We start from the raw sequence: 24384 nt of genomic DNA on the forward strand, positions 1-24384 counted from the left end.
AGCTTTATTTCTTCACAAAATGGTGAATGAAAGTTATGCACTCGTGGACGATACAAAAATGAATAATTGATACTCTTGATTACGGTATGACGTACAGGGGTCACCTCAGACACAATAATAAACGTTTATTATTATATTTATAATTTTTATAAAATCACAAACGTTAACATACTTTATATAGATAACAAATTCACACGTCAAACTCAAAGAAGGCGTTTAATAATTACATTACTAATCGTAACAATATATACTCTTAAATTAATATAAATAAATAAATATCTCATGGCTTAACAAATATTATTTCGATACAGCTAGAATTGTGTAAGAAAATTAGCGATCGCTTCTAATGTTTTTTGGGCAAATTAAAAAAAAGACAACTAAACATTGTCGAAGAGACGTGCCTCCCGAAAAAAAACCTCGTTGACAACAGATAAAAGTAGCTGCTTAGAAGCGCGAAGAGTAGTGCGAAAGTAAGGAATAGAGTAAAATTTACAACTTAAATTAATTCTATTGCTAAAAAATCTACATAACTAATCGAAAAACTCTTCAAAAAAATCACTCAAAGTGTCGAATATTTGTAATATTATTGCGGGAGATTCTTTACAGATCAAGAGATTATTATTTTAAAAAGTTTAACGTGCGTCGAAAGTAGCGAAAGTGACGAACCATCACCTAATAAATAGGTGTAATACTACCGGAATTGATGTATATTCTGCTGCCTGGCTGATATTGGCAAAATAGGAAATTTTTAATTTATATTTGATTTTACGAACTGAAGGATAATTAACATTTAAAAGACTGTTACGTAACAAACCAATATAATATCGTCTTTGAGAACCTCTTCAAACGTCTAACTCAGTAGCATAAAAACAATGTCAAAACAACCAACCTTGAATAAGAGTAAATATTTTGCCTATAAGTCATTTTGATATCACACTACGTTTTCAACAAGAATTATATATCCGTTCAGCCACACAAATAAATTAATCAATTTTAATTTCTAAAACATTTTAAATAAAGCATCTAGCACCATTCGAAGATTCATCACATGTACACGCACACAAAAAGTAATCTTTGGATAAAATTTCGCACCCTTAAACGATGCCCTGCACGCTTTTCCCTAACAAATGATCGCACGCCTTAGTCTTGATAATTTTGAGCATTAATCCGCGTTTCTCTAGAGAGACAATTAGATGGGCTCTGAAGTGGTTGGAGACTGAAGAATCGAAGACGCCCTGTCGGTGAAGTATTCACTGCCCGGAGACAGGGAACCCCTGTCAAATGCTGCTCGGTACAAACTATGCCTACAAACAATAATAATACTTGAACACCCAATTTTCACACTCAATTTTACATTTACTTGCATACCTTTTGGGTACTGAAGTAGTCAAAAAGTCATCCAGATGACTATCAGAGTCCGTGTATTTCGAAGGCCTAGCTATTCGACTGTTATAGGTCTGGTATGAGCCGGGAAGGTTCTGATAAGAATGGCCTGAAATTAGTTTATAAATAAACTTAGAATGTTTTATAGTTCAGTGGGTACCAATTAAACTATTATGCGATCCGGGGACGTTTTGGTAAGTGTGTGCCAAACTTTGGCTCCCGCCTGGGACGTTCACGTAGTCGTTCAAGACGGTGGCACTACGAACATACGGCCGATACTCTTTCGAATTCCTCGTTGTCGAGGTGTTGACCTCGGGGATGTATGATGTAAAACTTGTCCTGAAAAATAAAGTACGTAAGATGCAATTCTGAGATACATCCTGTAGAATTATCATATAACATATTCAGAACTGATAATGTAAGTTACACGTTTCATAAGGCCATTGGCGCACTCATTCATTGTCAACCCGTCGCTTCTCTCATCGTTTTGCAAACTTAAAAATTTTGAAAAGACTCACTACTTCTTCCGACCTTGCTTTAAATACGATTTATTTTTACTTACCTTCTGCTCACACTGGGACTGCGATATCGATCCAATGAGCTGTAGTCAGGCTTCGAATACTCTCTCCCATACAAATCCATGTTTCTGTACGCAATTCCAACCGAAGGCTTCCTCGTAGGTCTCTTTTTCTCGTTGAACCTCGTGTAAAAGCTCTTGCGCCTGATTCTGTCTATTACTGATTCGCTTTCGTCTCCTGAGTAAGGAACATGTCCGTTGTGTTGAGGTGAATGGAGGTCGTTCAAGTGATGATAATCTGAGCAGGCCGACCAGGAGTCGCAAGATAAATAGTCGTCAGTGGGTGAAAGAATTGTGGAACTGTCATCGGTTGTTGTCAACGAGTTCCGATTTTCGTTTTGAGGGGAATAAACGTCGTTCTCCATCGTGCTGCCAGGCCTGACCTCTTCCTCTGGGGCTTCTATGTGGATCCTTGAAGTTTGATTCAAATCCAGTCGCAAATTACTCCGATCCGGCTTAGGGTGAAATTCTGTTGGCGGCTCAGGTAGATGATCTAAGTTCAGGCTGCGCCTATAGGTATTTACTATTGGTAATTTAGACTTCGGTCGATCATCCCCATTAGAATTATCCGCTTGATTCTCTGCCTTAGAACTGTTTTGAAAATGCCTCATTTTGTCTAGCAAAAGTGACTTTGGCCGTTCTTTTTTGTCAATAACTGATTCACTATTCTCCTTAACTATAGCTTTGCTTTTAGTCTTCTTAACGGTCTTTTCCTTCTTCTTGTCCTGCTCCTCATATTTTTTAAATAACCCGAGGATCTTCGTCACGCTCTTCTTGCTGGCTTGAAGTGGCTTAGAGCCTACTGCCAGATCTTCCACTGAGACTGCTCGTTTAATTAAACCACTTTCCGTGCAGGGTTCCAAATTTCTAGGTAAACTTTGTTCCCTTAGCCGCTTAATGGCACAATCAACTACGGACTTTTTATCTCCAGTAGATTTAGCTTCCTCGACGTTCTTCTGACCGCACCGGAATTTCTCTAGTTTCTTTTCAAGTGTATGCAAGAGCTTATTTTTATGCGCTTTATCTTCTTCGTTTATGTGCTTATTAGCCTCGTTTTTGTCTTCTTTGGACGGTTTTTCCTTTTTTCCAAATCCTTTTTTTAGCTTGCTGATTTTTGATTCTGGTGCTTGTGCTTCCTCTGGTTTTTGAGCATTATCGTTGGGATAGCTTTTAGGCCTGGCTAGCCTCGAAATTTTCTTTACAGTCACAGGCACGCTTTCAGTTACTTTTACGTTAACATAATCGTGCACCGATTGAGGTTCGGGACTTGGAGATTTTACGTTGACGTAATCATGGGTAATTTTATTCTCTGGAGTTTCATCAGCTTTCAACGGAGCCTCTTCTTTCTTCTCTTCCCGATTTCTGGATTGAGATCTCAGTCTGCTCTTACGTTTATCACGTATTTCCTTCAGCACTTGCTGTGTTTCGCGTTCACGCTCTTTTTTCTCCTTGAGAAGTGCGTTATCTTCTTTAGGCTCGTAAAAGTCCGACCTAAGGAATCTGGAGACTCGTCTCGTGGAGGATTTTCTTTCGATTTTGCTGGGAAGCTCCGAGGGGGGTGAGAGCAGCACAGGGCCTGGTGAGTAAGAATAGAGGCCTTCGTTGGAATACCTCGAGTAGGGTCTCGAGGAGCTGTTATCAGAGTACCTGGAGCTGTAGCTGTCGCTATCTTTCCTGTAAGAGCTGGAGGTGTCTTCGTTCTTGGAGATACTCTCAGACACGCTGCTTTCAGGGCTACACAACTCCGGCTTAGTACGACTTACTGACCTAACTATTTTGGGTTTAGGGGACAGGAATCTGCTACTTCCTCTAGGCTGGGCACCGATGCTCGAAGACCTCACATTGAAATTATAGGAAGGATCAACGCTTTCATCTCTACCGCTACTCAATTTCACGGGCAAGAGCGACTTTCTCCCATCACCTAATGCGGTTTTCCTGGGTAGGGTGTAATTGATCGACTTTCTTCCGTCCACTTCTGAGCTTTTCCGAATCTCCTCACTGGTTTTGGTGCTGAGCGTCCGATGCAATTTTCTCACTTCCGCGGGGGTTAACTGGGCCATAAGCTGCTTTTCGATCCGCCTGGATAAGCCGGGGGTTAAATGCGATAAGGCGAGGCGATCCTCCTCGCTGAGGTTCAATTTTTTTAGGTCCAGGTCGGCCAAATTGAGGTTCGGTTCGTGGTCGTTTAGTTGGTGGTTATCTGTAAATAATTAGTTTTTCTTGACCTAAATATTTGCACTTGGCATTTAATCCAGGTTGCTGGACCAAATGGTATAGAATATACTAATGGCATGCTGGTTAATTAAAATATTAACCGACTAACCTGAACTAAAAACCCAAAAAATCGTAAAATAAATCACACCTACCTTAGTGCTGGGTTAGTAGGTAAATTTTTGGCACACAACTTCGGCTGCAGCATGGAAAGAAAACCAAAAAAAAAAATAAGGTCACATTAGTAATAAATCGAAACCGAGGCAAAACGGTAGAAAATCACACAGTGGCGTGTTAGCAGAGCGAGCAATGGACATGATTATTATTGAGATATATTTTGAATTTCGCCCTTCAAGGGCTTTAAACACGGCATAGACTATTCCTGTGGGGACCCATAGGAATAGCCCCCAGTCAAATTGGCAGGAACATGAATAATGAATGTGCGTGTTTCAGATGTGCGTTTACTAACGTAATTTTTATGTGACAATAAACCGATCCTCGTTTACAAGAAATTAATAAGCACTTTCGTTAACATTGAACAAAGGCGGGGCCAATAGTCTGAAAACCATGTCGTGTACTGGCGATAGAAGTGTCTAATTGTGAAAATCAGCGACAGCGCTATAGGGAAAACACCACTGGGACGACCACAGCCGCCATGGCAGAGCGTAAATGTCGTGCATGCACAGATCGGCCTACCGAATGGTAAAGTCTTGTTTTTTTGAGTGTTGGTGGTGCGTGGCGGGCAGCCGTAGCGGGTTGGCGCATGTTGGTTAGTTCCGCTGCTGGTTGGACGGCGGCGGCGGTGGTCCGCAGGGCACATGCACCGTCACGCGCACGCGCGCTGCAACACGCAACACCACGGTCAACGACGCATACCGACGGGGTGGACATCCGCACTCATTTTCAGGACAGTTTCGTATTGCATAGGCAACTCCTTAGGGTCAACGCACATTTATTTACACCAGTTTGTGATTTAAGCGGACAGTATCTCACGTCCGTTTCGATATCTACTTAAAACTAGGCCTTTGCAAGTTTTGCAGGAATTTGAAAAATAATTTTTTCCATAAATATGTAAAAATATATAGAATCAAGAAAGGTTTTCAAAAGAATTAACTTTAATTTCAGATGTATCAAATGGGAGTCAGATCTCCGACTACCGATTATATCCATAAATAGAAAAGAGTTTTAGTGTTTACAAATCAATTATTGCGAAGTAGCAGTAGGTAAACAAATAAATTTCTTTCGCCATATTGTCAATAATTAAGTCACGTTTGTGAATCGACCCTATCCATGTGGTTCTGTATATACTTGTATTGTACTATGTATAATACACACAGGGAGTCACAAGAACAATGGTGCAAACGAAAGTTGCCTATGCAGTTTTACTGATTGGAAAGTCAGTTTATCTGCTCTAAACGCAGCCTGACGTGTGCATAGTATTCGCATTAAATTTCGATTTTTGTACTTTCCTCACATAATCCACACGTCAAGATGCAGGAACACACAGTCTCTCTGCCGTTTATTAGTTTATAGTACTACTGAGATCACAACTTCACAAAAAAAAAACAAATATCCCACCTTGCAAAATAAAAAAGGAATGTACGACTCGACTTTGTCCTGAAAATACCACTGAAGTTGTGAGTGCAGGATAGGAACAAACTGTTATAAAAAAATCAAGAGAAACTCAAGGAAGCTCTCTTCAAAAAAAAATCTAGTTTCATAAGTCAAAATGCTCTCTACTAACCGTGTGTGTCTTTTCCTAAAGTAATGACGATTTTGTCATTATATTAAAACATTTCCTTGCATTTAACTTGACTAAAACATACTCAAAACTACAGTGACATTAGCTGAGTTTCCAATTACTTTAGGGAAGCCACAACTGTGTTACACACTGAACATCTGTCTCGTTCACAACACAAACTATTCTACATGAAAAAACTAAGGCCATTAATATGGGAGTGATCCAGGGGAAACCAATACGTGAAAAAGGAGGAAAACAGCTCAGAGACATCATTTCCACCGAGAGTATGCGGACTATAAAAATTCTGTTCTTGGTGGATATTGACGTTTCCGTCCAATTAAACACGACCAAGGACAACTTGGACACATACCTCCTCTGGGGATGCGAGCGGTCAACGTTCCGCTGTTCTGGTCATTGAAGACACTCTCGATATCGGAGGCCAAGTCCTTGCTAACGCTCCTACGCCAGGGCACGTTAAAACTGCTGTTCGACTGCGTGCTGGTTACCGATGAAGGTCGGCTAAAGGTTCTATTTAACGAGGTGTGTCTGAAAAGTTTAGTAATTTTGCATACCTCGGGAAAGACTAATTACGACGTGATTGCGTTATAAAACATAGAAATTAAATTTAAAACACTGTGTATGTGCATTCTTGTCTAAAACCTACCGAAATGACTACGTGTCTAACTACCCCTCACTTACGTAGCTTTCTGTACTCTTCTTGTGTACACAACCTTATATGGTATGCTTGCGGGAAAAAGGAAGTTCCACGTAATAAATTCATTCCAATAATACACGTCTCTTCTTCGACATGGAAAAGAATTAACGAAATTTACTCACCTTGAAAGCGGGTTTTCCATGCGATTCCACAAACCATGATCAAAATGGCTCAGCAATCTCGAGCTGGGAAACCCAGGCCTCACTCCGTCGTCAACGTTTAACCTTTGGGTTAAATCTCTGACCTAACCTGAAGGATGAAACAACGGATTTTCAAGTAACGCAAAATCTTACCCGGGATAATAGAGTAGAAAATAGATTCTCTGCTGTTACGATCTCGAAGCCGTCATCGTCATCCTCTTCGCCGGAACTAACAGAATCGTTGTGCTCGAGTGCGGATTTTTTAGGCCTAATTCGCCTCAAGCGATGCATGTGATGGAAAGTGCCTGCTTTGCCCGAATCTTCATTGTCGCTATCTTTGCCAAATGAGCTGTGTCTATGGAGGCTGGCGAATGGAGACTCGTCCTCGGATTCTCTGTCGCTAAGAAGCGAACTAGAAATTTATGGAATGGCCATTCAATTCAGAAAAAGTGGACTATCATTGCGCAAAATCTCTCAACTGAAATTAAAAATAAACCAAAACACACTTACTTGAGTCTTCGGGCGCCCCTACCGAATTTCGATCTACTGGTCATAGTGCTAGCGTTGCTGTCACTAGGCTCTACACTGCCGGACCTTGGAGTGACGTATCCTTAAAAAGAAACTCCAATTAACTAGCAAATACTCATTAACAGTAAAAAATCGTACCTCCTCCTTCAACTGCAATAGGTATAATGTACTCTCTTGCCGATTTCTTAATAGGTTCTCCCGTGGAAGTTGACTCTGAGTCGGAATCTTGAGTAGATTGTCGCGATAAGCTATTAGACCTTTGCGAAACATTCGATTTTTGGGTCTGGAAGGGCCGAGCGACCGGTGGTTTTGCTGGCGGCGACTGCGCGGACTCTTTATGCCCATTTTCCACCTTCTTTTCAAAGGCAATGGGTATGATTCTCTCTTTCGAAGACCGATCATCAGCGCCACTAACCGGCACCACCACCTCGCTGCGTACTTGAGCGGGTGCCTCCACATTATGAGCGGCCTCGGTTCGGAACTCCATTTGAGCCGGTTTCTGGGAGGGGTAGTTGATATGAATTTGAGCTTTAGTGGTTTTCCTGCAAAATCATGCAAATTAGCTGTTGACTTTACGATATGTCTTGGAGGTTTTTAAGTACCTTCTGGGCAAAGTGGCGCTTTTCAGGGTTATTTCTGCGCTGCTCGTTTGCTGCTCCTCAGGACTGAGCTGCAACGGTTCTTCTTTAACCTGTTCAATGCACATTAAAAATAAACAAAAAAAACAATTTGCTCAAAAATGTTAAATACCTGTTTCACTTCACTTGCCAACACTTTATTCTCATAACAAGGCCGCACGAAAGGTTTGGGGCCTATGTTTTGAATGGGTGGGCTTAAGGGAGCTATTGTTCCTATGTTTCCTGAAGCAGACCTACCGCTAACCTGACAATAAAAAATCACAAAAACGCCAAAATAATAAATAATTTAAAAAAATGTCGTAATTACCCCGAATGGCACTGGGGGTTTTCTCATTATGGACGGCCGTGACTTGGATTTTCGTGTACCGTCTTTGTCCTTGTCCAAAGCATTTGAGATAATATTTACAGCATTTTTTACTATTTCTTGTCGGCCTTCTTCAGTCTTTGGAGTTTCTTGTTTTGGCACATTTGGTTCGATTTTGATTTGTTCTGGAAGAGATATCAGGGAAGGTTAAGTTTGGTAAAATCATCTTTACTGTAACGGTAGACATGAGTACATATTTTAAAATTACACCTCGGAAAATGCTATTTCAATCTCCTCTTGTCTCTTTGAATCTAAACTTGATGAAGTGGATTGTTTTCAAAAGCAACATTCATTATTACCTGAACTTAGAACGAAAATAAAATATCTAATAGCAAAGATTAGTATTAATAATTTTACTAGGCGAGTTGACTGTCTAATTTTTAGTATGGTTACGTTCGTAAAAATTTGTTCAAGGCTAAAACGTTTGGCTGCAAAGACGGGAAAGCCTGCAGTCAACTAGTCTTGTATGAAAATTATTCACATTTTTTATTTACGTATTATACTATTACCCTCACCATTGGATGCCTGTTTAGACTTATTAGGCTTTGTCTCAGTCTTTTTCTGTTCGACTGCATTTTCCTCTTCTGACTTCTGCTTATCTATGAAGGTTCTTTTGGGAACAGTGGACGATTTCGGCTTCGTGGGGGTGGAAGAAGTAAGGCTAGATTTCCGCTCAAATTCTTTTTTAAACCCGTCTACAGACACACCTACGACAAATTACAACGGTTGTTTTATGGGGAAAAAATTGCCGCTGTGTTACTGTTTTAGTTACCCACCTAAAAAAACTACTGAAAACAACACAACGCCTTGAGTTTATAATATAAAATATTTACTTTAGTCTGGAATAAAGCATTCGCTTGTGACAAACAAATGATTATTACGAAAGTAAAAGATGTAATTATTTAGAGTATGAATAAGCTGAGAGCCCAAAGATGCTCTTTGAAGAACCAGAAAGGTCTTATTTTGGTTTGAAAACTTCAGTCAAAACCAATACTACATAAAGTGTCTAGAACTATGTATAGATTCAATTTTTAAAAAAATAAGTTAGATGGTTTTAAGACTAATCCAAGTGTTTGAGTCACTCTTTACTGAAGATTCTTTAAATATTTCATAATAAACCACAACTCTGTATATAGTTGATATTAAGGTATTCTGATTCTTCTCTAAGGAGTATTAGTTGAAAAAACGTGGCGTAAGCGTAAACGAATGCGTGAAGCCAGAAAACTACGATTGTCACATACCTTGTTGTGTAACCATGCTGTCTATAAAATAAAAAAAAGGGAATCAAATGATAAAGAAACTATAGATGTGTAATGATGAAAGTTAAAAAGGCACTTTAGTTATTATTGGTAGGAAAACCTCACAAAACAAATTCCTGAAGCCTGGAAAACATTTCCTAAATTTGCCTAATCTTCCCACCAACCAATATAAAAAGAAACTTCTAAAAAAACCTTACCCGGCAATAAAATCTTCTTCGGCTTCTCCATGGGTGCCGCTTTAGTTTCAGTCGGACTAATCAAATTTTGGAATTTCTCTGCAGCTTCGAATATCCTCGACTTTCTTCTCTCCGTCGGTTTCGCGATAGTGTCACCTTTCTCTTGCTTCTGCATAGATTTGTCCTGAACAATCACCCCATTTTCTTTCACCTCCTTGAAGTATTCAAACCAATTAACCTTCTGAAATACTTTGTCAATAGTTTAATACCTTCGCCTTCACCAAGGCACTTTCTTCAAGTTTCAGATCTTTTTCGTTTTCATTCTTATCAGCCAAAACCTTCTTTTTCATGGGTTTTTTCTTGCTTATGGATTTCTCTTCAGTATTCTTAACTGACTCCTCTTTGATAGCTTTGGTCTTGTTTTCTTTATCTGTCAGATTTTCTTGGCTTGGAATCTCATTTATGCCTACAAATATTATTTTTGCAACAAACCAAAAAATAAATAATCATCAAGAACCTTCTAAAATTTTGCCACCAATACTAGATTGGGTCCTTTTGACTTTAGATACCGAGGGAGATTTCTTGTTAGCACCAGTTTCTTTCACCCTGACTTCTTCCATAATCTCCTGACAAGCAGCACCTTCCACCACTGAAGGCTCCACATCCATGGTTTTCTCCTTAGAGATGGTCTGAGTGAGCGACTTATTCAAAGGCACCACTTCAGTCATGCTGGCATCTTCTTGCGAAACATCCTCCTGAATAGCCCCATGCAAGCTTATATCGGCGACAGTGTTTTCCTTAATAATTTTATCCCTGCGCTTGTCGAGATTCATTCTCTCCGTACTGACGGTGCTTTCGAGCTTCCTCTTAGGAGCGAATTTCTCCTCGTTTATCAGGTCCATAATTCGTCTCTCTGGAGTTGAGAGATCCATTAAGCTGCCCACACTTTGAGAACGTAAAGGCGCCGCCGCGTCTTGCTTAACTTCTTCAGTTACATCTCGAGTTACCACCAATTTTTCGCTTTCAAGTTGAGGTGCAGGTGGGGCCAAAGATAAAAGAACATCTAATCTAACCTATGAAAATTGATTTTAAAACGCCAATATTGACGATTATCATGAACCTTACTGGGGTTTGATTGGCTAATTCCTCACTAATTTCTAAACAATTGGTCGTGTAAGTCTCATTGACCCACCAGTGACAGCATATTTTTTCTATATTTGCTCTTTTCTTGGGGTTCACAGTTAGCATGTCCCGTATTAATGGAGAAGCAGCTGCGATTTTGCTTATTAAATATTGTAAATTATATAAAAATGAACCTTGACTTACGACTAGGAGTGGAAGGCTCATAATAATCGCCTTGAGAAATTTGCTTAACCAGTCTCTTAAAGTTACTGCCATCAAAGGGCATAGCACCATAAACTAATGTGTACAACAATACTCCTAGGGACCAGCAATCGACCTCTGGTCCATGATATGGAGTACCTAAAAACCAATGTTTAGCAGTCTATGTTAAAGGCTTGCTGACTGAACCACCTTTAACAATTTCGGGAGATGCATACAAGGGTGAGCCGCAGAAAGTGTTGAGCAACCTTTGGTCATCAAAAACGTTGGACAAGCCAAAATCAGCGATCTAAAATCTCAGAGCTAGTCTGGTTAACAACCAATAAATCGATTAATACCTTGGCATTATTGTTTTCGTCTAATAGAATGTTTTCGAGCTTCAGATCCCTGTGACAAATTTTGTGCTTATGGCAGTAGTAGCTGGCCGTAGCTATCTGACGGAAGATCCTACGAGCCTCGTCTTCAGGCAAAACTTTTCGCTCAGATAGGTAATCGTAAAGTTCACCGCCAGCGGCGTACTCCATTACCAATACCATTTTTTCCCTATTTTCAAACACTACAACCAAAAACATTTAGTTTTACCATAGAGACTATGAAGCCGTCATATATATATTACCTTCATATATATGTATTATATTGGGATGTTGTACTGAAGACATTATCTGAATCTCCCTCCTAATCCTAATCAAATCGGCATCCGATTCGATTTTTGATTTTTTAATTGTTTTAATAGCTACCTATAAGCAAATGTGAATTTACTGTATGGGGACCTAATATGGATTCAGAAACAAATTTACCTCTTGGCCAGTCTCTTTGTTTATGCCTAGCTGCACTTTGCCGAAAGTCCCTTGTCCTAATTTCTTGATTATATCGAATCTGAAACAGTTTTAACAATGTTTAAGACTCCTACTTTTCAAGGAGAGGAAGATCAACGGTGGTTCTTTACTATCAAGTCAGGACTAATTGAATTTTTCTTTTATTTAAACTTTCAATCAACATTTAACATTACACAGTGTGTTCCAAAAATATCGTGTCAAATTTTAGAAGGTTATAGGAAACATTGTGGTGAACAATTTTTGCATAAGAATCTCTAGTTAAAAATGAGCTGTTTTAGCTCCAGAGTTATTTTTCTCAAAAGACTTTGATATTCAATTAAATGAATAGAATAAAAACAAACAAAATAAATAATTTTTTGCCTCCTGTTACAAGTTTATTAATTGCATTTCTAAACTCAATGTTGTTGAAAATTGATTTTGATTGTAAGTGCAGGAAATTAAGTGCTTCACATTCGTTTCTTTGGTGACAAATTTTTGCGTTTGAACTATGGAAATGGTCCAATTTACGTTACGAATCTATCAGGTGGCCAGCGCGATGTTCCGATTTAAGCCCGTTGAATTTTTTCCTCTGGGATTACATCAAATTGTTGGTATATGAAACCCCTGTATCCACTCAAGAGAAACTGTTGAAAAGAGTGATGGCAGCTTCTCTTTTTTTAACCAGGTTGGGGGGTCGTCATTTTGAACCTTTATTAAAATTTTTTTTGCATTATCCAAAAAATATGAATTAAATATCGAAAACTTTCAGTGTCAACAAACTAGGATTACGTTTTTGAACAACAACGACTCTGGAGTCAAATCGGCTCATTTTTGACTAGAAGTTTCTATACAAAAATTTTTCTCCACAATGTTCTCTATAACCTCCTTATGTTTAGCATAATCTTTCTGGAACGCCCTGTACATTAAAATCTCTAATTATAAGTAATGTCTAAAGAAATTCCTAGCTGGATCTAAATCACAAAAGCAATAATCATTGTCTTCTTATAAAGCAGCATTAGCTAGTTATAAATGATGATCATAAAAAAAATTCCTCATGGGCAGAGACCCATAAATGTAGGACATTGATTGGAACATTTGCTGCTTGTCATCGATCGACAGCAGATAACAAATAATTTTACTCAAGATATGCGTCTGATATTCAAACGCTTATATGAGGTTTTTTCACGTTTTGAAGTTAAAGCTCCGAAAAAAAAAAGTTTATTAAAGACCTCCTCCATTATAGGTAGACGACCGAAACAATATTGAACAGGCACCGCCTGTGCCAATAAATATCAAAATTTTCTCATATACGACTCTATTGGAAACGGGCCAAAACTTATTTTTCTTAAAATTGGATGCTAATTTCTACGTCAACCTACAAACCACTTACCTTTGCCTTAATTTCTTCTTATGATTGTGTTGCTTCACCCCTCCAGTATTCTCAATACCGCTCATGATACTGTTTACTGCCCCCTCTTCGACACCCATCTTGAATGCCTTAAAAATGACAGAACTCTTCAGATTACAAAAAATTATCATTCATTAACTTCAAGCCTTCTAATTTAACTTGTATTAGGGACCGCATCATGTCATGTATGATTTTGTTAATAGCATTTCTCCCTTCTCCCTTTTCAAAGTCATCCTCGAATGCACAGAAATTCTGCACGATGCGCTCTGAGAACGTTTGAGTGTCACTATATCTGTGTGTACCATCAGAAAAAATGTTTCAAAGGCTAATGTCAGGCCTAGACTATTGGCGGAGCTATTTTTAGTCGACGTTCCCCTGCTTGGGAATACATTTCGTTATTTTTATTTGATGCTAGATTAAAATTAAAGATTGCTGTATTGGCTTTGTTCAATTGTCTGTTCAATTTTATCCTCATTGTTTAAAAATAGCATGTCAACTAGGATTTGTAGCTAGAACATTGCTACAATTATGAGTTTTGTAAAATGTTATGTAACCTTCTAATAGGAACGCTGAATAAAATATGTCAAAGGAATTTAGAGGTGAAAAATAGTTTCTGTAGTTTGACCTGGCTAGCACCATAATGTGAAAAGATCTCCTTGGAATGTTCAGAAGTCTCGATAATACTTAGAAGGAAGCTGTCAGTTTGACATGTTAGAAAAGGTCATGATAATGTCAAGGATAGTGAACAAAGTGGGCTATTTTGCGGCACTCAACTAGGGAAAGTTGCACGGTAAGCACAGCAAGTGCTAATATATAGTATATAAATATGTAAGTAAATGAAAAAAGGAAAATTAAAATTAGGTAATAACGTAAACCCCACATAACTATCATCTAATTGCGTGGAGCGGATCACTTAGGCATTGTTAAGATATACATAAAGATTTCTCTAAGACATTTTGGTGTGCAAAAAATCATTAAAGAGAATACTGCTCACCTAATTGTCAAGAATGTTAACATATTTTGTTCCTGTAAGTTACTACTTGCATACCAGTCCTTTTGTTTTTATTTACGAAATACTGATTTTTTAATGAATATTCATATGGTTCAGAAAGGTCAAAGGCCTTGGTCATCAATATAACCAAAACTGAAGACAACTGCAGCAGTGTCATGGTAAGAAAAGACAACCTGCTCTTGCTTATGATTGTATTGTTATTATGATTGAGTTTGAATGCCTAAAACAAATGTTTTAATCCTTATGTGTTTCAACCAGTTTCCATAAATGGCAAGAATTTCACACACCCTGAATTGAATAAGTTTCACTAGCTAAGTAGGCAGGTTCACTTGAAGTGAAGTCAATACCCACAAAAGTAATTTAAATATCTCCAAAGCCCACATGTGTCGGATTTTAAGTGGGCGGAGACCTATTTTTCCGACTTTGAAAATGGAGCAAAAAAGAAAAGGACGGGTATTAATGTGGAATAAATCAGTAGGTACTGGATATTTATCTCTATTGGTGGTTTACTTCGGGGTTTTCGTCTGTGGAGCGTTGCCATACTGAGGTGATGCAAAACACAGATAAAGTGCATCACAAACTATTGCAAAACCCCAAAAAACTCGAATAATAAATGACAAACGTCGTCTCTAGATCTAAACCTAGATTTTTATAAATAGAATCCTTCGTCTCTGACGTTCAGCGTCTGTAATTTTGTTGATATGATGGAAAAAAATAATTGCAGTAATAAGGCCCTGTGACCTAAATTAGGCCAGAATAGGGGACTGAACAGGTAAATCCTCACCAGAAGTTAAACCAAATGAAGTAGGCGAGAAAGGAATCCACCCAGAAGGATAAATATACGCGAAAAAGCACTAAATAAACTGGACTAATTCACACTAAACTGTACAGAAAACTGTTCTAGAATATGAAACAGTCTTTTCACCGTATTTTTCACTTCACATTATTTCTTTGGAACGCGAAAAAGCCGAGTTTTTCGCGTACGTCTTCATAGCGGACAGCACTGACCACCCATTGACCGTCGCCATGTTTGAAAAAACTCCAGATCACCACCACATCTAGAGATCTAGCCAGGTTTCTAACCGGCGTTTATGGTTCAGCAAAGATCTTGCAGATGGCTTCAAACAAAAGAAGTTAATATGGCCGAACATTCGATTAAGTAATGGGGTAATTGAAATTAATCATGTGTTGGATTTCAAGATTTCATGCCACATGAACTTATGAAGAAAAATGCTTAAATAAATTTAAATAAAAAAACACAACACCGGTATCCAAATAATATTTATTATCAATTAAATCTTTATGGTTGATGTTTTTTTTCATTACTATGCCCCCAGCGGCCATATTGGATTAGTTCCACTTTTTCACGCTTTTTTTTTAGGAGAGAGAGAGCTCAAGGTGAGGTTATGTTTTCTTTTCTATGTAATTACTTTTGAAAATTTAAACTTTGAAATACTGGAGCTGTAAATTATGGCCTTATTTTAACTCAGTTTGAACCAAAACATAATTCCTCGTTAATTAAATAACTGAAAAGCATCTTAACTGGAATGGGTAAGAACATAAACGTCCTTAAAAATACACTCCAAGTAGACCTCATCTGTCCCTTTGCAGGCTACGATGATTTATCCAAATATCACATAACCCTTAACAGATATGAGAAAGAGCTCGTTATAAAAAGTCTGAAGCAAAGTGAAGAAAACACAGCAAAATGCATTGAAAAGTATCAACTGTCCAGTCTTTTCAGTATGCTTGAAGATTGGAAATTTGGCCACATGCAGCAAAGTCTGTACAACATAACTTGTCTTGACTTGTCCCATTGTGATTTAACTACACTACCAAATGCTTTAAAATTTCTACGTCTCAACAACCTAAATCTCGCCCATAATCAATTAAATGCAGTGCCTTCATGCCTCTATGGGGGCGGACTACAGTCATTACAAATTTTAGACTTATCCTTTAACATGATAACACAGTTTGATGTTGAACCTGACTGTATTTCTACTTTAAGAGTACTGCGCCTTAACAATAATCTCTTTGAGAATGTTCCGATATGGTTCCTGACGTTTCGCTGCCCTGCTTTAGAAGAATTTAATTACAGTGAAAACAAAGCTAAACACTTTAATTTTCTAAAGCACAGTTGCAATTTTAATGTGATGTGTTTAAAAAAATTGGAACTGGTGTCTGCCTGTTTGGTAGGTAGAGATGCTGAGTGGCTCAGGATGTTCAAGAAGTTGCAATTTTTGGATATCAGTAACCATGAGTCACTGTGCAGAAGAACTATTAACAAATTCAGATATTTCAATGATTTCTTCATAAAGCCCTTGTGGGATGATTTATATGTTTTAAAATTGATGCATTTGGACATGACTTTTTTTCCTGAAGGCATATTCTGGATAGAGAGCTTAAAGGAGTTGAATGTGAGCAATAATTTACTGACTTGGTTTCCATTAGGAATAGAGTATTTAGTCAATTTGGAGGTTTTAAATGTATCATTTAATAATGTGATTGAGCTGCCTCAAGGCATCAGTAAATTAAGAAAATTGAGGGTTCTAATTGCCTCCCACAACCACTTAGACAATGTCCCGTTAATGCCCCAAAGTCTGAATACTTTGGATTTGTATAACAATTACCTTGAAACCATGCAATTAATGCACTTTAGTCATACAGAATTGCTTGATTTGGAAGCCAATTTTGTTTGCCTGAGCGATGTTAATATAATCTGTGAAAAATACTACCTTCAACGCGATAAATTTCGATCAATTTATCAGTGCAAGAATCGCATCAATGGACTTAGCATTAAAGTCAGAGAAAGATATTTCTCACCGCAGTCAACTGACAGTGAGACTGAAGAAGAAAGTGTCAGTGATGAGAATGTGAATACCCTCGAAAGTAGTTTGTCAAGTGAAAATTGGGATTTAGAGTATGAAGTATCTAGGAATGGTAAAATCACAGATATTTCCTGGTCAGATGATGAGTATACTGGAGAAAATAGTGTGGAGATTAAAAAGCCAGGGTTTAATATGTATTGTAATGAGGAAGACTGGATTTTTGTAGATGCAGATTAAGTTGTTTTGAGGTCACATACAAATAATAGTCTATTTGAAAAGAAAGCAACCAAATTTGGCTTTTGGAAATATTTGGTAAGCAATAAACCTTTCAAAAATAACCAAAGCAGCCTTAAATTGCTCTTTTAAAATTGTGCATCACAATAATTTTTTGGTGAAGTTTCAACCGATCTAACTCTGCTAGTTACAGAGATCCCTATAGGGAAAACTCAAGAAAACTCAACCTGTATATAAAATTCATTCAAATAAATTACCTTTTACATTAAAATTGTACAAATATATTTTCATAAATAATTCTATAACATCACGGATATATGTGATTCCTACCTACTAACACGTATACTCGTCCGTTTCACCCTAACCCACACATTTACTCCTCGCCTTCCTATCACACCGGCACTCACTCGGACATTTATATCGTTCCCTGTTGACCTCCACTACCCCAAACACCTTTACCAATACCTCATGTTCCCTCAAGAAATACCCGATTCTTTCAGAGATCGGATTTGCAATGAGAAAGATATTGATCTATCATATCTACCATTTTCTTTCAGGCTACACGTCAGATAAGAAATCTGGGCGGAATTCCGTAAGTAAAGGCTCTTGTGCCGAAATGATCAAGACAATGATTTAACCACTTCAGGTACAGCCCTTAAATGCACACATTCCAAGTAATATACCCATCACATATAGGGGGATTAAATTTTTACTAATACGAAAAATGTATTTTCAAATTTTCTACAGTTGCTGTAGGAAATAAAAATGTTATTTTTAGGGTAAAAATCATTTTGTTAATGAAACAAAACCTTTTAATTTGAATACGTTCCTCTCCTTACTCATAAAATTAAGAAGTGCAATTCCATATTGGTTTGGGGTGGCACAAACCTCCATAAGTTTTTAGTTATTGAGGTAAACATATGAAATAGATCTGACAGATTTTGTATATATGCTACAAGGAAACCTAAAACACCAACCGTAAAAAGTTTCGTAAAAATCGAAGTCATTTTCCAGGTTTTCTTCACTCTTCAATATTTTTAATTTTTCTGTGAAGCAGTGTATTTCATAACGGATGAGTACACCACCTTGTGTTCCAACTCCTCTACTATAGGCGCACTGAATAAAAACACTTACTGTCAAATGGACTGACGTTTGACATAAGTCACAGTAATGTCTCCCATCAAAATAAAGTTTTCCAAAATGTCTGTCCTTCTTTGAGTTCCCTAAAATCGTTGAGGTAGGTTTTCAAGCTAGGTGCTCATTTAACTTATAATATTTCGGTCATCTTCTGTACTGCCCACTGATTTCCTACACCACATCTTTTCTCAGAGTATCAGCTTATAAACTCAGTACACAGTTTTTGCAGTGAAAGCTCGAATTTCGTGAAAAAACGCAAAAACTTGTGCTACTCCTAATATCTGTCGAAAGTCCTAAGGTAGCTGTGTTGTTTCAGAATGTTGATGCCAAAAAAAAATAGAGTAGCCATCTACGAATACCTCTTCAAAGAGGGTGTTATGGTGGCGAAAAAGGACTATCATGTTCCCAAACATCCTGAGTTGGAAACTATTCCCAACTTGGAAGTAATTAAGGCTTTGCAATCCCTGAAATCCAAGGGATACGTAAAAGAGCAATTTGCCTGGAGGCATTATTATTGGTAAGTATTTAAGGTTAAATTTAGATTCTGATCTTGCCACAGAAATGTACTGCTTCATTAGTTAGTTTTCCATGTGTTTTTCACTCTGAATTGCACCCAAAGTTCTCTCCTGAGACTCTATGTTTAGCCCCCATTGTTAACGCCGTTTCTTACAGCCAATGGGTCCAAATGACACTTTCTTGCATTAACAGTTTAGAGTTTCAAAAGTACATATTAAGTGGCAATAGTAGATATATCTGGGTATATGCTAAAATAAAACAAAGCTTTATGAGTATCTTTACAAAACAGTATAACTAGTACTATGTTTCCTATTTTATTTACTTTGAAGGTACTTAACGAATCCTGGTATTGAATATCTCAGAACCTTCCTTCACCTCCCTAGTGAGATTGTCCCATCAACCTTGAAGAGACAAGCCAGGACAGAAACTACCCGCCCAAGGCCCGCTGGGTCCATGAGGACGGAAGGGGGTTCTAAGGGCGGCGCGGAAGACAGAGCTGGGTACAGGTAATTTATTCGTTGATTTTAAGGTTGCTTTTTGAGACTATAACAAGTATGGTTTTAGAAGGACGACACCTGGCGGTCCTGGTCCAGACAAAAAAGCGGACGTTGGAGCCGGTACTGGAGAGGTAGAGTTCCGTGCCGGTTTTGGGCGGGGCAAGCCTCAGTAAATTTTTTTTAAATTTAATTTAAAAAAAAACATTTTTCTCACCCATCTTATAAAATTTTATGAGGTGGGTGAGAAAAACGTCCAAGTAAACAGGTTTTGTTTGCTTAATAAAAATATTTTTATTTGGAAGATGACTTTTTCTTACTGCAACTAGAGAAAATTTGAGTAAATATATTTTTCGTACACGCAACTTAACTGAGACACTTTGGTATCGGATTTTCAGTTACTGGTTGGTTACACGTATTATATTTCCTATAAAATCAAACTATTTCATTGCAATGACAATCTTACCTGTTCTTAAGGCAATGAATAATTATTGTTCCAAAAAGATGTGTGGGAAATATATGTGGATAAACATAAATAGATTTTTCTAAATATTTGCATTAATATGTCGATTGTAATTGTCTGCCGTTTCAACTAGATTTAAATTTAATTTTTTCTTTTCTGCATGCGGTAGTAGTACATGGGTTTTAGCCACTGCGACTATAAACCCATTATTGATATTCAATACGCAAAACCATACGTGTTAGGAGCAATCACAAAGAATGTTCAATATTCCAGTGATAGATATTGACGATTTTTTTGATAAATTACTTATTTGCAATATGCTGTATTCCATCACAATGGGGGCCGCATTTTGTAAACAATAAATGATTTTTAATTAGTATAAGCTACTTGCGTCATTGCGATACGGATAAATGGTAAGTATTTTATTATAATACAAAGACAGGGAATGTCCATCAAACAATTATAGTAATTCGCACATAAAGCTGCCCTTGTAAACGCGTATATGCTAAAAAAAATTCTAGGCGTTTACTAAATAAGTATTACGGTGTCCACGCCCTTTTATAAATATTCAGTTTGTCTGGGATAGTTAATGTTATATGTTTTTGCATGTAATGATCTTAATTTCTTATGGTACTTTACAGGGTAGGTACTTTACGAATCCATGTAAAGACTAACAATAGACAGCTTTTAACAATATAAAGGAAAACATTACAGTTAAACGACAGTTATATTCCATAAAAATATGTTGCTTTTTTCATCTATAGGAATTTAACTTTCAGTTGTAGAAGATTATATGAAATTTGGGTTAATGATAATCCACGGTACTAGAAGAAGACTGAACTCCACATCGCCTGAAATAGGATGAAATGAGAAAATAGGTGTAGGCTAGATTAATATAAGCTGTAGAACTTTCGAAGTGAGCTATACCGATTAACAGGAAATTGCCCAGTTTTTAAGTCGTATTGTTAATGGGAAAATTTATATTCACCATAATAACAAGATATGTGCCCGTTCTTTGTAACTATTTGATGTCCCAATGAGGAAATTACCTTCACCGAATCGTCCAAATTAAGAATGTGATTGATAATTTTTGAAAAAAATTGTATTAGGCCATGAACCACAAAAATAAGGCATTGATTATGATCAAACACCTAATAATGGATCCCTATGTGTGTAAAAATGGTTCCCGTCATTTTAACTAGAAACAATCTATGCGTCATGGCATTAGCTACCAATGAAATTTTCTTACGCTCATGAAGGTCCACCCGTTCATTGAAATTAGATAACAGGAATTTGAAAAATTAATAAATTAATTTTAATTAGTTTTATTCAAATAAATATTTTTAATTAACTTTAATATTTATTTGGTTGTCGTATTATGTTCTCATATAAGGCAAATTATTTGCCTCTTCTGGTCATATTTCAACAAACCCATGCTTTTGCCTTCAAACACATTTCGTGGATACGGAAGTACCAGTACTATCCCTAATCGTTTTGAATTCCGGCAATACTTATTTTTTTATTGGGCGTGAAAACGCGGAATGTACGAACATTATTATTGCATCACTCGATTTAACTGGCCGCGGTTAGTATGCGTTAATAAACAAATTACAACTCAAATTAAAGCACCATACGTTGTTACAACAAGGGTTTCGAAAAGTCCGGAAGGAAAATTAAGCTTTCTCTGGAAATGGCCTTATAGGAACTTTTGTGGCGGGCGTACAACTACCAGAACAGAAAAATTTATTGCTACTAATTGCTGTGCAATTCATTATAATGCATGCATAATGCGGTATTTGCTGAATTTCTTATCAATATGAAACCAGGGGAAAGTCAAGTGCACCTACATCGACTTGCATAACCCAGGAATTCGTTTTTTCAAAAGGACAATGCTGCTGACTGACATTACTCTCACAAAAATGCAACAGCTCTTATAGTTACCAGAGCGCTTCGGTGCAGAAAAATGCAATTTAAAAATACCCGAAATTGAACGGTCGCCCCGGGGGTTCACGCGAAATCCGCCTACCCCAGAACCACCTGTCGGGGGCGCACCTCTCGAACCAAGAAAGTATACACCTCCACCACTGCGTTTCGTTATGATAATGACCCTATATCGTGGCTGTTTCATGTAGCATTTTCCTCGTTGAATTCGAAGGTCACAAATTGATCTATATAAGCCGGGGTGTATCGGATTTGGATTATAGTTTGTCGTTTGGTTTAGAACTCGACCAAGCTATACACAATATGAAATTTCTGGTAAGAGTGAATCAGAGGTTTAGTGAAAGCAGCAGTTGTGACTTACCTACATGGTTGCAGGTAGTGGCAGCTTTGGCGTTCTGCGCATCAGCCCGCGCAGGAATCATCCTCAAAGGGCCCTCTGGAGTCATCACTCCTCATGGTCCCATTGGACCTGACGGCAGAGGAGCTGGAAACGTTGGAGGATGGGGTGGTGGTGGCTGGAACGACGGAAGGTGCCTTTAGGTTTGCAAATATTCCGACATTTTTTTTACCAGGGTTATTTGCAGCTGGGATGGAGATGATGGCCAATGGAGAGGAGATGGTGCCTGGGGAGGAGACAACGGAATCATCTTGAAAGGTTCAAACACCAGTTGCACTTTATCAGGATTTTATAAAGTTTTTTTTCGTTCTAGGCCCATCCGGTGCTATTACCAAGAATGGACCCATTGGACCCAGTGCAATTGGTGCTGTAGGAGCCTGGGGAGCAGGTGGCGATGACGGCCAATGGCACGGTGAAGGTAATCATTACCAAATTAACTAATAGGTAATTACTACAATGAACGTTCTTTAGGTGCCTGGAATGGCGGATGGGGTGGTGGTGATGATGGCCAATGGCATGGTGACAATGGTTAGTAAACATTTACTTTATTGAACTATTGTGGTAATAATTAGCACGTCTTAGGTGGCTGGAACGGAGGTTGGGGAGGTGACGATGGCCAATGGCATGGTGACAACGGTGCCTGGAATGGTGGTGATGACGGCTCATGGAAAGGCGAAGGTGGTGAGTATTGATAAAATCGCCCGTTCAAAGTAGAAGCTTCAATGTGTATCATTTCAGGTTGGTGGTGAAGCTAACACTATCTGCCAGAATTGCATATTTTAGTGTAAATAAATAAACTATGGAAAGCTGTGTAACTGCGTTGCATGGAAAATCTTTGTATATAGATTGATGTCTATGTAATATAACAAATACAATGTGTATTAAATGTCTACGTAATTTGTAAAAATTGGCAAATAAACGAAATATGTAAATGACAGACTTATTTATTCCTTTTATTTTAAAAATGTATTCCTAGAAAATTAGTACCAACCATACACACAATTAGTAGGGACTGAAAAATACACCTACAGGCCACCCCCTGTTTAGGCGTGGCATCCACAAATTCCTTAGGTCAACGAAAAGCAGCCACCGTGACCACTGCATTTCTGCGACTTTGGTGACCTTAGCATTGAAACTAAATAGTGCAAGTTCTTGCTGAGCGAGCGTTTTAGCACTGCTGTTGTTGAAACATTAACTACCTCCTGGCAAGAAGAAATAGCTTTAAATAAAGTGAAAAGCAAGAAATTCACATTTTAATGGTGAAAAAAAAATTGTGATTAGATGTCATGTCCAATGAGTGTGTACAAGGTCGAAAAACTGAAGAATTTACGTAATAGTATGAAACCACTATGCAACATATGTGCAATTTCCCCCTCTAGTTGTGTGTGAGGCGTTATTCGCCAAGAAAATTAAAAAGAAACATGGGATTCTTGACAATGGCGAATGCAAAATATATGGGTATAATATGGGGAAGTATTTATGTTTTTCTATAACTGGCATTTAGTAAAGGATTCTCAGTTTCTTTTAACCGATAATAGCGTACAATTTCACCTCTACTTAAGTTTGTGTGAGACATTATTCTTAAAGAGAATGGGATTCTTGAAAATAGTAAATGCACTTGATTCGAATAATATGGAGAGCATTTATATGCTTTTCTATAACTGGCATCCGTTATAAGATTCTCAGTTAGTTCTAACAGAGAATATTGTGTAATTTTACCTCTAGTTGTGTGTAAGAGGCGTTATTTTTAAAACCATTTTCTTGACAATGGTGAACATATTATCATCCAACTAAGTAATCCTTCTATACTCCATAACGCTCAAGTAAACATAGGCGACCAGACATACACATCACGCTTTATTATTTGTCGTTAGAGAACAGTAGGAAACTTAAATAAAACCTAAATATTTGTTATTCTTTAATCAATATATATAGTGGCTTATCACTAAGGGAATCCAAAACTCCTTATATGCATATAAAAATGCTAGTTAAATAGAACTTTTTCTGGAAGTAGGAGGTGAGGTGGATGCGAAATGACTAATTTCCTGTTAAAATGTATTTGCTAA

At 37.7% G+C, this 24384-nt stretch overlaps 4 protein-coding genes across 9 annotated transcripts; 3 read left to right on the forward strand and 1 right to left on the reverse strand.

Moving 5' to 3' along the window:
• Positions 1 to 110: 110 nt before the first annotated feature.
• LOC136413025 (uncharacterized) lies at positions 111 to 15350 on the reverse strand. 5 transcript variants are annotated; one of them, XM_066396349.1, is made up of 26 exons: positions 15074 to 15350; positions 13279 to 13385; positions 11871 to 11949; positions 11690 to 11810; positions 11412 to 11629; positions 11266 to 11362; positions 11059 to 11214; positions 10858 to 11003; positions 10250 to 10805; positions 10002 to 10198; positions 9754 to 9943; positions 9539 to 9559; positions 8813 to 9004; positions 8241 to 8422; positions 8046 to 8177; positions 7898 to 7986; positions 7434 to 7837; positions 7278 to 7377; positions 6921 to 7179; positions 6750 to 6871; positions 6612 to 6656; positions 6283 to 6458; positions 1946 to 4160; positions 1544 to 1722; positions 1369 to 1492; positions 111 to 1304 (listed from the first exon to the last, which is right to left on the reverse strand). In XM_066396349.1, exons 2-26 carry the CDS (start codon positions 13374 to 13376, stop codon positions 1190 to 1192), a joined length of 6213 nt encoding a protein of 2070 aa, XP_066252446.1. In that variant the 5' UTR covers positions 13377 to 13385; positions 15074 to 15350; the 3' UTR covers positions 111 to 1189. The 5 variants fall into 5 exon arrangements, with proteins under 5 accessions (XP_066252446.1, XP_066252445.1, XP_066252447.1 ...); XM_066396348.1 differs by having other exon boundaries at positions 9754 to 9946; XM_066396350.1 differs by lacking the exon at positions 9539 to 9559 and having other exon boundaries at positions 9754 to 9946.
• Positions 15351 to 15737: 387 nt separating this feature from the next.
• On the forward strand, positions 15738 to 18003 carry LOC136413140 (malignant fibrous histiocytoma-amplified sequence 1 homolog). Its single transcript, XM_066396526.1, has 2 exons — positions 15738 to 15859; positions 15920 to 18003. The coding sequence occupies exons 1-2, from the start codon at positions 15856 to 15858 to the stop codon at positions 17371 to 17373; spliced, it is 1458 nt and encodes a 485-aa protein (XP_066252623.1). The 5' UTR covers positions 15738 to 15855; the 3' UTR covers positions 17374 to 18003.
• Positions 18004 to 18782: 779 nt separating this feature from the next.
• RpS10b (Ribosomal protein S10b) lies at positions 18783 to 19821 on the forward strand. The gene is made up of 3 exons (XM_066396407.1): positions 18783 to 19024; positions 19353 to 19529; positions 19588 to 19821. The coding sequence occupies exons 1-3, from the start codon at positions 18825 to 18827 to the stop codon at positions 19691 to 19693; spliced, it is 483 nt and encodes a 160-aa protein (XP_066252504.1). The 5' UTR covers positions 18783 to 18824; the 3' UTR covers positions 19694 to 19821.
• A 2265-nt stretch (positions 19822 to 22086) lies between these two features.
• Positions 22087 to 23253, forward strand: LOC136413056 (uncharacterized). 2 transcript variants are annotated; one of them, XM_066396405.1, is made up of 7 exons: positions 22087 to 22236; positions 22297 to 22451; positions 22506 to 22576; positions 22632 to 22736; positions 22790 to 22846; positions 22901 to 22999; positions 23057 to 23253. In XM_066396405.1, the coding sequence occupies exons 1-7, from the start codon at positions 22225 to 22227 to the stop codon at positions 23065 to 23067; spliced, it is 510 nt and encodes a 169-aa protein (XP_066252502.1). In that variant the 5' UTR covers positions 22087 to 22224; the 3' UTR covers positions 23068 to 23253. The 2 variants fall into 2 exon arrangements, with proteins under 2 accessions (XP_066252502.1, XP_066252503.1); XM_066396406.1 differs by having other exon boundaries at positions 22790 to 22813; positions 22925 to 22999.
• Positions 23254 to 24384: the final 1131 nt, after the last annotated feature.

The sequence above is a fragment of the Euwallacea similis genome, chromosome 13 (genome assembly GCF_039881205.1).
Source record: "Euwallacea similis isolate ESF13 chromosome 13, ESF131.1, whole genome shotgun sequence".
In the NCBI taxonomy this organism is placed as follows: Eukaryota; Metazoa; Arthropoda; class Insecta; order Coleoptera; family Curculionidae; genus Euwallacea; species Euwallacea similis.